This window comes from Epinephelus moara, chromosome 14 (genome assembly GCF_006386435.1).
Source record: "Epinephelus moara isolate mb chromosome 14, YSFRI_EMoa_1.0, whole genome shotgun sequence".
Taxonomy (NCBI): Eukaryota; Metazoa; Chordata; class Actinopteri; order Perciformes; family Serranidae; genus Epinephelus; species Epinephelus moara.
Genome location: NC_065519.1, coordinates 25,286,461 through 25,300,038, shown reverse-complemented (window position 1 = coordinate 25,300,038; position 13,578 = coordinate 25,286,461). Strand labels below are relative to the sequence as shown.

Below are 13,578 nucleotides of genomic sequence, written 5' to 3'. Positions count from 1 at the left end.
CTGTTAGGGGAGACCTCACTTGGTGTAGTCGCGCCAATTCGCATTCAAAATAATGTCAATTTAACGTAAGCGCAGTTATTACAAAAGATATGTACCCTGTATATAACACGTAACTATATTGTTTTATCCAGCAGAGTACATACTTCAAATCGGCATTCAAATCAGCCTTGTTTAGCTGATGTATAGAATATTATAGCATGTTTGAAACGGCTCGACCACTGACAAAAAATACAGATAGTTCAAGTTTTATTGAGCCAAATTGATTCTGTGATATTGATATGTAAGACGAATCACAGTGTGACTCGCTTTGTCTCTTGATCTCCGGCTAAAATCATCAAGCCAAACATGCTTTTGAAGACAGTTTATACTGCCAACTTTCCTTGGTGTAGTGTGATGAGTGCGATGCATCAGACTAGAGCTCCCCTTGTGTTTGAACCCTGTAATAACAGCGGTGTTGGGGCGTGCGCACACAGAGCCAGCTGTAGGACGGAGTGGAAGCGAGATGAGAATACTAAACAGGCACCTCATGGCTCAGCATCAGCACCGGGCTGAGTTAGGATTTGCGCACCCTCCAAACTTGGCTTGGGACCTCAGCATGTGAACGGGCTTTGCAGGAGGAGGATCCACCTAGGATGTCAGCTCTGAAGAAGGTAAAGCCCCCTCTCTCTTTTACTAATCTTTGAGCACATATTTATCCTAAATTTGACATGTGGAGGATTCAAACACTATATTTTGTCATCTTACAGTAAATGAGAAGATTTGTGCAGTTGTGGAAAATGGGTGTGTTTGGGCAGTTTGGTTGCAGGTTGTGTAAGGTTGTGTGGTGATCAGACTTTTGACTTAGGCAAAAACCTTTCCGTGTTTTTTTGAACAATATTAAGTACAAAAATGCAGATTTATTTAAATATGGTCAGTCATCACAATAAACAGAATATGATTTTTGCATCACTTTTGCATGCACATTAATTTTGTTTACCACTCCTCTGATTTGCCTCCTGGATGTCATTCCTGCACTTACATTCATCCCTGAGGATGAGGCTTGGTTGAGGAGCATTTCAGGCAGAAAAAAACCCTCTTAGCACAAGGCTAACTTCTCAAATGGATGTTATGTCAGGTTTGATCTCCCCCAGACTCTTTCTGTTGTGCACTGTCACGTAATACCGTATGTATCATGCCGAGTGTAGTCTCTGTGGGTGTATGAGCTTCACTGACTGTATCTGACAGAGCCCAAGCCCAGCTCTGGCAATCCTGAATGAGAGTGGAGCTCCATACAGCTTAACGAAAGAAGGCATTGGCTGAGCTGTAGATTTTGTAAGAATCAAGGAACTACACCGACCTGTGTAAACATGTTACATAATACCTTACCGAAGAGCGTATGCACAATTCCCACAGGCTGTCTGATTTATCTGATTCAAGTGGTGAGATTCCCGGATTGGGTGGTTATTACTGCTGTAGGAATCAAGCCTCTTCTGTTGTTGGGGGTGTTGCAAGATCAGAAAAAAAGTTCACTGCCTGTTTGAGTAAAGAGCCTGTCATCACTGTCAGTTGTACACTGACACATCGTGTTGTTTAAGATTCAGTGCAAGTTGCAAGTATTGATGTCTCAGCTCCCATAGATTCCCATGATTGAGCGACACAAAAAGAAGGGAAGTTGTATAGAACGTCTGCTTCAGCACTGCTGCCGAATCCACGGCAAATACACAGTGCTCAGCACACACACACTGTGAGTGACAAAAAGTGCTGGCTGCCAGCACTCACATAGTCAGACATCATAATCACAGAGGTGCTAAAAATAGGAGACCATATTCATTGCAATGCTTTAGAAGCTCAATGGAGTTATTGCTGTTCACCCTCGCAGCTAGAAGTTTTTACCAAGATACTCCTGGATGTTGTACTTGTACCCCTACTCAATTATACAAAAAGCCTTTATTTTTAGAGAGTCGTGGCCAGCCAGCCTTTCTTCAATGACATGCAGCTGCTTGGGTGAAACTCTGATGTGTAAGTGATGGACCTTTTCACTTACTAGTCTCTGAAACTAAGGGTGCACCGCACAGCTGCTCATACATGGAAACTGCATTTTCTGCCATAGTAACAAGCATGTGTTATTTCAGGTCCTAAGAAGTGTCCCATGTTCATTCATTATGCAGCTGGTGAGAAGTGCTATAGAGCAGTGGTTGTAGCAGCAAGCAGTCAGGAGGAAGTGTAATTACTTTTAATCAATAAGAAGGATAATTTAAGGAACCTTGGTGTGTGTTGATTTGTGTGTATACATTTCCTGGGTGTGCCCGTACAATATGTTTGCATGTGTAGCTTGTGTATACCTAAAAGAGAGGGAACCTGTGGGTGGACAGATGCCAGGTGGCAGGTGAGAAATACACGTCCCCTCTGTAAGTCCTTATGTGACTGAAAAATAAATTACCTGTCACTTACCAGCTTTAGGGGGGGGCTTAACTTTCACCTCATCCACATCACTTCCCTTGCTTTGAATCAGTCTTTCAGCGAAAGTCTGATGATTCATACTAGTCTTTGCTCATCCTACCAGGCAATTTCTTCACTTAAAAAGAAGAGAGCCTTAATAAAAAGCTCCCACTTGCGTACAAAGCATAAAGGACAAAAAAAACCTAATTGGAAACTGACACCATTTCCCCTCAGAAGCGCTTCGGAATTGAAGGTAGCTCATTTCAGGATATTTCCAACGCTGCTGCTGTCAAATTGCCTGCATGCACAAGCACACGCATCCATGCCCACGCCAACAGACTCTCAGAGTTGTCAATGGGAAGCTTGTGCGGACTTTGCCTACTTGGCAGTGACATGATAAGGCTCTCATAATCTGTTTGAAGATGCATAGAAAACTTGAATCGCTACATTTATTCGTGTGGGGATGTCACTTAGGAGCAGTGGTGAATGTAGACAAGTCTGACTAAAAGTAAATGTTCAAACATCCAGCAGCCTCCTTTCTTATTCATCCACTCATTGTGACAGTTGTGTTTCTGCTTTCTCCCTCCATGTCCTATTCTTTTTATCCTTCTTCTTCTTTCTTTCTGACTTAAATACTTTTCCTACCTGCATGCACCTTCTTTCATTCACTCTGTCTCTCTTTTATGTTTCTATTCATTCCCTGATGAATGCCCCCCCGCATCCGTAATAGTTTGGCTTCAGGAGAGGGATGCAGAGGAAATGGAGCGGATGGATGGGACAGAGCTTTATGAATCTAATAATGCATGGGAGCCAAGTGTGTGTACTGTATATACTGTATGCTGTGTGAGTCTTTGTGTGTGTATCTGAACACCAACACAACTCAGTTAATCACCTTTGTGCTGCGGTGTGCACAGATCTTCCAGGCAGGTGGGTGCCATCATACATTCTCCCAGTGTTACTGTTACTGCAATAGCTGCCACATAGCCCTAAGTCAAATGTGACTCATTACAAGGTCCATTAGCAAGCTGGTATACTATCTCTAACCTTTCCTCTCTGCTCTAATTGCACATTCATAAATACAGACAGCGTGATCCCAGTTGGTAATGTCATCATTTATGATGATTTTACCATGCTGCCTTTGTCAGCCAGACGAGTGCATTTTCATCATAACAGCAGCTGTCTTTGAAAGTTGGCACAGCAGAGAGAGGAGTGCCCATGCTTCTTGTCAGCTGTATGCCTTTGAAACTCTTTGACTGGAAACAAAATTAAATCATCTCTTGGTCTTAAAGGAATTATAAATGTGTCCCATAAGGCCCTTTGTGTTAACACCGTCAAAATGTGAAATTTGATACTAATGTAAGTGAAAGACCCCGTACAACTCCAAGTGTACTTGAGGTCTGCCTTGTAGAGTGTAAGTCCTAATACCATTACCGTTGGCGAAAGGCCCAGCTCTTTTACAACCCAGTCTTTACCAGATCCTTTAAACCCAGCAATGAACCTGAATATATTGGCTTAATAAAATAGCCCACTTTAACAAAGGACATCGAGGCAGCAGATTTTTTGATTGGGATAGGTCTAAGAGATTTGATTAAGCTCCAGAGAATTACTTAGTGCTTTAATCGTCCCAATGTAGTCAAGCTGTTTAACATAAATGGCAATTTTCTTTCTGGTATTACGAGGTCTGAGTATGATTACGATACCAGTACCAATGTCAGTACCCTTAAATAGCCAATATTAATAGTAGTACTTCGTTTGATACCTTTTTTTTTGTATTTCATTTGATATCCATCATGTGAATAGAAGCATTCAGTTGCGTAAAGTGCCACCAGATGCCATAGCCGTGTAGTATAGAACGAATCACAGTGTTAGTTTACAATAACTTGTGGGTAGAAAATCATTGCGTCACATGTACAAAATGAAACAGCACTGAGCAAAAGCTGTCTCAATGGGTTAGTTTTAAGCCACCTAATAAAGTCCCATAAAAAAAAAAATCAATATTGGTACGTATAAGTGTACGCTATTTAGAATATTTTCACCACTTCAGCTAGACGTCAGACGGCCCTTTCCTATGGGGAACTGAAGCCATTATCTTAAAGCCACCAGACTCCGTTGCCAAAAACAGTAATTTTACTAAGCAGGTTGCAGGAGTTGCTGGTCCACCGCTGCCTCTAGTGGTTTAAGGTGTAAAGTAATGCAGAGAAAATATTCTAAATATAGCGCACATTATATGTGATAAAAAAAATTCAGGTGGCTAAAACATGCCCCCCGTCCACAGCAGGACGTTGCTTAGCTTATATTTAGTTAATCAAAAATACGAGCAAGGCAACACAGCAATGGTAAATGGACCTGCTCTTGTATAGCGCCTCTGTAGTCATCTGAAGCTCTTTTTATACTACGAGTCCCATTTGGCCATTCACACACACTGGTGGCTGAGACTACCATACAATGTGCCATCTGTTACTCAGTTTTTCACACACACACACTGATGGAACAGCCATCAGGAGCAATTTTGGGTTCAGTATCTTGCTCAAGGATACTTCAACATGCGGACTGGAGGAGCCGGGGATTGAACCGCTGATCTTCTGATTAGTGGAGGATCCGCTTGGCGTCTGAGCCACATAGCTGCCACATAAAATTAGTACAGCCAAAATGTAAGAGAGGTCAGACCACCTTGTTTTACTATATATCTTTAAAAGTTACAATTATGACTGAGAATGGCAACAGAAATTTACAAATTTGCAGATATCGCATATCTCTGCAATTTAAATTCTTATGCCGGTTGTCTACCTGAAAGTGATTGCTGTTGTTAGCGCATTGTCACGGTGATTCAGTCTATAGCCACGCTGAATGTTACACAGAATATTTTGGTGGCATTCCAGCAGGCTGAACTGCCGACTCCGTCAAATACTCTGCACTCGACTCTACCACACCACAGACACTTTGGATTTTAGCTGCTGCGGTACTGGGCCAATCACATGTGGCATAAAATCAAAGAATGCATGCAGTGACTGGCTGCAAGCCAAACCATACGTTTTTTTGTCTATATTTGGGTACATAAAGGATCAAATGCAGGTATTGTTTAAGTGGAGAAGTTTCGATACTACTTGGTACAGAGTTATTCCGGTCAATACCTTGAATGTATGGAGTGCAGATACCCAGCTCTAACTATTACCTAGTTGCTGTTGTTCACTGACTTAATACCCAGCATCATGTGTTTTTCAGTAATAGTCATAAACCACTGTGGATGGATGCTGCTGTTGCCATGATAACAGTGCACCTAGGTGGATTTCACCTTTCGAGAGCTAACCACGAGTCATTTTTATGGAGCTACATTAGGGTCAAATGTTTTGTACTTGAAAAAATAAAATTTGAAACTGAAAATTCATGTGTTGATCTTGAATTTTGAAAAATACAACAATGTATTCAAAATAAAAATAAGTATATGAAACGTTTTTTCAGGTTAAATATAATTTTGATTCACTTTGGTAATTCTTTTGAATGAATAATTTATTTTCACTTTTCACCTCCATATATATTTTAACATTTAAGGTCTTATTTTTTTCAGTTGCATGTTTTATCTTTTCAGATTCAGATCTTATTTTTTATAGTTTCAAATCTTATTTTTTCACTTTCAAATCTTTTTTTTCACTTTCAGATCTTTTTTTTTTCAGTTTCAAATCTGTTTTTTGAGTTTCAGACATTTGACCCTGATGTGGCGTGGGGGGCGTGGCATCAACTGAGAGGGGTGTGGAATCATGAGTGACAGTGCCTTCAGGGAACGTAGGAACTAAAAAAATTCTGACTCAACACTTACATACACCATATTCAAGTGAAGACACAGAAGTTTGTCACTGGCATCAATTTATACACTGCCAGTCATATGAATATGGTGTATGTAAGTGTTGAGTCAGAATTTTTTTAGATCCTACATTCCCTGAAGGCACTGTCACTCACGATTCCACACCCCTCTCAGTTGATGCCACGCCCCCCACGCCACATCAGGGTCAAAAGTCTGAAACTCAAAAAACAGATCTGAAAGTGAAAAAAAAGATTTGAAACTGTAAAAAATAAGATCTGAATCTGAAAAGATAAAACATTGTTGTATTTTTCAAAATTCAAGATCAACACATGAATTTTAAGTTTCAAATTTTATTTTTTCAAGCACAAAACATTTGACCCTAATGTAGCTCCATACATTTTAGGTAAGAGCTTTGACCTCCATCCAACCCTGCAAACACGTCTCTGCACTTTCCAGATGCACCAGTTGCCTCAATGCATGAGCATCTGGAGGGGATCTCAGCTTCACAGTTTCCCTTTCATCTACCTACCTGTGTCTCTGGTGATGCATGCTTGAAATAAGTAAAGTAACGGTTGTTAATTAAGTTTGCTGCCTCACTGTGTCCTACATGAGTAATCTAACTGAAAACTAGGATTCAGGAGTCATGTGGTTATAGCACAGATGTTTGTGAAAGTTACAGTTGTGATTTGATAGTGAGACACTGTTAGAGAGGTGTCATTTTTTGAAGCCCTGCAGTGTTGTACTCTGTGTGTCATATCTCTTTTGCTAAAGCTGGAGTGAGTGGATACAGTGCAAACCTTATCTTCTGCTCCATCGGCACACCACTGCATTCGATATCTTGCCTGGGTAAGAACAGGGCAGACAGCGCTTAAGGCAAACGGGAAGAGCTTTGAGATGCATTGGAGTGACTCCACTTCCCGTCCGTCCTCTCAGATCTCCATTAGCTCACCAAGAGTTGCACTCTAGCCCTCAGCAGCAGGCGCCAAGATATCCTATTATACACTGCCACTTGTGATAATTGCCTGTACCCAGCAGTAATAGTATGGGGAGAAAGGCAGTGAGCCTGTATGTCTCAGTGTGTTTCTGTGGCCAGTGGGCAGTATGTAGACAGGTATTTGTTTTGCGAGCATCCCGAAACACCACTGGGACAAGAGTGGTTCCTGTTGACCGCTCTGTGGCATGATCAAACTAGGCTGTCTTGCCTCGAGCCTCAGATCATGTGCAGAGCCATTAAATAACCTGGTGCATTGGAGCCTGACTTGTTTGGAGGCATTTACACCAACGTCTAGAACAACTAGGTTGACAGGGTTCACTATGTGGTCACTACTGGGGAAAAAAATAAGAAGTTTTCATTTACTTGAACTTCTTAATGCTGTAACTTTCCTTTTATTAGTTTGTGCACGAGCTAAATCAGGGAGCCTATTTCTGACCCTCACTCTCCCGTCTGATGAGGCAGGCTCCATCAAACAGTAGATAAACACAATCTCCCAGACAAATGGACTCTCACGGGGGCGGGGGGGGGGGAGTAATCAGTACTTTTGTATCTGGGGTCATTTTCGGAGAGCTGATATCAGAGAGAAAACTTTCCTCATGGACTCAAATGGCATGTGATTCACCTGAGTCGGCCCGTTTGATTGTTCATCTCAGTTAATGAGCATGCATTTGTTTTTTTCTCTCTCTCTCTCTCTCCTTCCACTTGCATTTTGTCTCTCTTGAGTGCTCTTACACTGTAAAGTATGTCTCTGTGAAAAGATCCATGTAGCTTAGTGCCTGCTTTATCCGAGACATGTAGCTATATTTAAACCAACAATCAAAAAAGTTGTGAAAAAAACATGCCTTGTTTTTCAGTCTATTCTCAGACCCCCTTAATAACTTAAAATGATGCAGTAGTGAATTTCCATGTGCTACTTGCTACTCTAGCCTAGAGGCTCATATTTATTTGATGAGTCATTCTAAAAGTGGCTTAGGTTGATGCTATAGTGGATACATATGTGATGCCACACTATAGTGTAGAATGATATACTATATATATTGAAATCGCGTTGATGACTTATATCATGCGAACCTGGGATTGTTATGAGAAATTCAGTCAAGGCATTCTTGAACAAATGTGCTTAAAATGCAGAAAATAAGACGTAAATAAAGCCGTCATTAGCATTTGCTTTTTTATAGCCCACTTGATGACCAAAATAGTATATTCTCTTGTGCATTCCAAAATGATATGCCATTAGAGATGTAACAGGGTAACAATATGGAGAGGCATCAAAAACATTTACTTTTCAGCATTTAAATGTCTCCGCTGAATCCTTTTCTTACAGCCTCAGGCTACAAGAGAATGGCAACCAGTCCTATCGGGAGAGCCTGATGGTAAACTGCTACAACATTGCCAAATGGAGCCTTTTATTAACCGGCTGACTCAATGGGATCTGAATACTCATTCACAAGATTGGGCCTGTAGTCCTAAGGGCACTGCTTTGAATTCACTATGAGAATTTTTTTCTTTTAATGAATTTCCACTGACCACAACAAAAACTGCAAAACTGTTAAATTAAATGGCTGATTTAATGAGTGGGGAAAATTAATTTGGTTTGATATAATCAAGGTTATTTATTTCACGTACAGCTGGGCTTTGTAAAAACCAGGCTAGCTATAAACTGTGATTTGAATGAAACCAGCTATTCAAATGTATGAATAATGTGAGAAAACAAATCTGTGCAAATACTCAAAACAACAAGCCAGATTTTCCACAGATTCTCAACAGTTTTTGTATTTCCAGTCGTCCCAGTTACGTGTCCATGGGATTGTCCTGGTTTGTCTTGTAAATCTGTCTTGTTAAAACATGGTGGCATAAATCCTCCCTTGTGCTCATCCCAGGATAAGCTTAAAAAGACAAACAAACGGATGCCCAACGCATTTTCTCATGTGAAATTAGACGCCTCGCCTCCAGACTCCAATCCTTTTAAAGCGTAAATGAGAGGCAAGTGACAGCTCTGAGTGTCTGAAACACTGAAGAGTGTCCCTGACAGTTCGTTTTCCACACTCCTCCAGTGGAAGTCTCTGCCAGCCAGCCAGCTAGCCAGCATCAATTAGAGCTGTATATCATGCAGCTGTTTGAGTCATTACAAACCAATCATTGCCTCTCTCATCTCTGCAGAGATATTTGTCCCCACCACGCAACCTCCTTTTTTACTTGTTTACAGAGTAGCATTTTGTTGCACATCTTACAGCTACTTATATATCCTTGTAATGACGTATTTGTATCTGTGTTAAACCCACTAATTAAAACTACCTTTAAGAACCATGTTACCAATCTACACTGTTCTGTGAAAACCATTTATGTCCAGAGTGTCAACTTTTCACACCATAAGAAAAGCTGACCAGGTTTTGACTTTGTGACAATGCAATTTTCAGATAATGCATTGGGATTTTGAAAGGTTTATTATGCTTAAGACAGGATAATTCACATTGGAACATTTAATACTTAGGTTTATCTGGAAAAAAAATCAAATCCAAAATTAAAGAAAAAAGAAAAAAAAAAGATTTAATCGATGAACAGGCTCAGGCCGCGATCACACAGAAAGGGTTTTGCAGGTTACAAAACGTGAGGCGCACCTGAATGCCGTGTGTGTTTGGTTTTATTGAATGCCACTCGTAAAAACGCTTGCTTAATTGTTGCCAGGCAACCATTCCATCCCCTCCTTACCTCCTTACTCCTTAGAAGTTAGTTACGAAAATTAACAGGCAGAGGGTACTTGCAGATAGTTTGTTGGGCACAGGGAACCGGAGATCTGTGTGGGTACATGAGACCCTAAAAAAGAGGGTGGATCACAAGGAGTACCATCGGTATAGGTCCAGAAGCTTCACCTGATGGGTGTTTCCAGGCATAGTTAAGGATGACTTGGGGGCAGTTTGCCAATCTGCTGTCTATTGTTGGGCCTAGCATAGCAAAAATGTTGCTTACCAACTGGAAACGTGTTGTTGTGACCACCACAGAAGGCACACCTCTCAAATTATCTGATTGGACAGTGGGAAAACAGCGGCGATAATGTCGAGCACACAGGCTACAATTGTGCACCCTTCATATCCTGGACTATCTGCTGCTGAACTAATGGGTTGGCTCAAATTTATAATCGATTTCTCTGGAATCTGCCAATATTTTCAGTGTGTCACAAGTACATGTGTTTCTAATAAAGTGTTGTAAATTGTAAAATAGTGGTTAGTGAATGGCTACAATCTTCATTTATTACAGTAACCTTTGGTAACAATAGACAGGGTCAAATGGATATTCAGTTGGAGATACTCTATATTACATTCTAAGTGAGGATAGAAGTGCTTCTGATGATCCAGCAAGATGTTTGGCTTACGCAGGAGTCACTTGTACAAATAGATTTGACACCTATGTGTGATTAAAGAGAATTTGTGGCATTGACATTCATATGTCGGCACAGCAACTTATACATTCAGTATAGTTGTTTCTCTCACTCCAGCAGCAGCTTGAGGGCCTTCACACAGGTCTCTGTCCAATATCATCCTCTGCTGCACCAACAGTGTAACATACTGTGGGCTATAATGTTCTCATATCTCTGTGATTGTCACTCCCCCTTGACTGCCTCCCATAGCTCTCATGAACTGCTTTGCTTTAGAGAGAAGTCAAACCATTTGCTCATAATACCTGTGCACATCACAGTACAGAGCTGCTGTGATGATACAGCGTTGACAGCTGTGCTATAGATTTTTATCATGTAATTGTTTCAGGTCGTCTCACACTACAACTAGGGTTGCAACAGTGTGAGATTTTCAAGGTATGATAACGTCTCAATAAGTATGGCAGTTTCACGTTATGATGGTACCTGTATAGCATAGTTGCTATCATTATTATTAGTTATTATTAGTTATTAGTATTATTAGTCATTAGGAATGAAAACAGGAGAGGTTTTTGGTTGACCAAATGCTTAATTGCTGTAATTGAATTTTGAAACTATTTTTAATGGAAGTATGTGTAGATACCGTTGATAAGCAGTACACTGTACAATAAGTGCCAATTTTCATACCATGGTGTACCTTGAAACCAGCATACCGCTGTAACCCTAACGACTACTGACACAAAACGTACCTTTTCATTTGCTGATTACCAAAAGCAGGACTTGATGTTACGCTGTGGAAAAGGATTTTTTTCACTCCGTGAATTTTTGTGAATGAAACTTGCCTACTTGCCTACTGGAGCAAAACAGATAGCCTTATGTGGCGATTTCAGGGGTACTGATTATGCTAATGATTAAGGGCATAACAGCTCACAAAATTCATGGTTTGATTCGATACAACACAGTGTTGTCATGGTTCTGTACATTTTAGACAGAGCAAAAACGTAAAAATGCCACAGAAATTTTCTTGATTTCTAAAATTTTTAATTTCTTAAAAGTAACATCATAAATTATGACTTTAAAAAAAAAAAAATTAATTAATAATGATGGAGCCATACCTGAGTGACCCATCTTCTGGAGTGTCTTCTTAGTAGCATATTAAAACTCAAACAGCTCCTCATAAAATATGAAAATGTATAATTGTAGTTACAGACAAATACAAACAAAAGAAACAATTAACGTTCATGAAATGCCAAAGAAATTTCCCTTTTATTACAATCTTAAATGTAAACATCATAGTTTGGGCTTTTGTTTTCTTTTGTACAAACAGCAATTATGGTCAAGCTGAAATGGGCCTGTGAAGGAATTTTTTTACCAAAGTTTAATACTTTAAGCTTGTTTGTAAAGCCTGCTTTTTCAACTACAGGGTAGGGTTTCACATCCGTGGCTACAATTGTAACAGTACCAACTGCCACAGTGATTTCTTTTGCCTTGTTTGAATCAGTTGGGAATGGCTGCCTAAATGCTGTGGGGATAGTGTAGCGTGTGTGTTGCCCTTCATTTTAATCTAGTTTCATGTATTTTTTGCGTATACACACTGGGGTGAAGTCTGCATAGATGACATGTTTGAAGTATTCGCACTGATGTCACCTACTGTCATGTAGCAGATGCAATACTGTTGCAGATACCGTTGTTTTTTAATCCACAAGTCTCTCGCCATCGCCCACACAATTCACAGCAAAACCAAAGTGGCTCCAAAGGCCAGACCTGCTATATGTGGTTTGGTAATGGTGTCACTTACCATCTTGCAATGAGCTAGCTTAGCGAAGCGTGCCTCCAAGTGTGCCTCAGTGGAGTAGAAGGTTTTGGTTTGGAGGTTTAGTTGAATTCAGTGGCACTGAGAATGTTATATTTCTCACAGTTTAAGCTGTATATTTTTTTTTTTCCAAATGTAATAAGATTAGTTCAACGTAGCGTTCAGCTTGTTAAGCTTACTGGTCCAAAAGCCTCGTACCGAAGGTTCATGAATGTGCACTTCTTTATGGACAGGAGGTATTCATCAAACTGAATCAAGGGATTTACTTTAAAGGTCCAGTGTGTAGGATTTAGGGAGACATATTGGCAGAAGTAGTATATTCATAACTATGTTTTCATTAGTTTATAATCACCTGAAAATAAGAATTGATTTGTTTTTGTTACCTTAGATGGGCTGTTCATATAGAGAGTGGGTCCTCTTGCATGGAGTCCACCATGTTGTTATAGTATAGTATAGTAGCCCAGAACGGACAAACCACACACTGGCTCTAGATAGGGCCATTCACATTTCGCGTTGGCAACCTATGGTGGTATGGGGACTCTGATTTGGATCAGTCGTATGAGCAAACCTTTGAGAAAAAGTAAGGTTTAGGATAATAATATATTTGCATGAGGCCAAAGGACTCAAAAGGCCCGTTTCCACTGAAGAAGTTCCTGGTACTATTTGGGGGGCAGGAACTACTACAGGAACGTCCTCTCGCTCGGCCCTCTCAACCGCCGTGTCTCCACTGAGAGAGCGGAGTAGGAGGAAGGTTCCTGTAAAGTTACTGGGCTCTGTATGTGACGTAATCGTTGCGCGACCATTTTGACTGTAATAACTCCGGTCACGGTCCGTGAAAAAAAATATTTTTTCCAGTGGATGTCTTTGAGAAGGGTGTGGTATGGACCCAAATGCAGTACACAGGTGCTCAGGAACAGTTGGTAATGACCTTTATTTTCACCACAGCAAACAAGGTACGGAGCAGACTGAATAAACACAGAATAAAGTTCGTTCTTCGGGCTGAAAGCCCTCACACAGTCTCTGGGGCTCAGACAAGGGGAAGAGACGCGGCCGGAGTCGGCCGTGGAACCGAGGGGAAGCTCCTTAGCCCCCGGCTCCAAACAGTTCAGTTCTCTTTTGGTGTGAGGGGAAGAGAAGTAGCTTACTTCAGCCGATGACGACGAGGAGGAAGCTCCGTGGCCCGA

General features: G+C 40.8%; 1 protein-coding gene across 1 annotated transcript in view; it reads left to right on the top strand.

Moving 5' to 3' along the window:
- The first annotated feature begins 19 nt into the window (after positions 1-19).
- The window catches only part of dlgap2a (discs, large (Drosophila) homolog-associated protein 2a), a 209,739-nt gene continuing 196,180 nt past the window's right edge, over positions 20-13,578 (top strand). Inside the window, exon 1 of the mRNA XM_050061182.1 lies at positions 20-650. Within this exon, the coding sequence (XP_049917139.1) occupies positions 633-650 (18 nt within the window). The 5' untranslated portion in view covers positions 20-632. The remainder of the gene's footprint in view (positions 651-13,578) is intronic.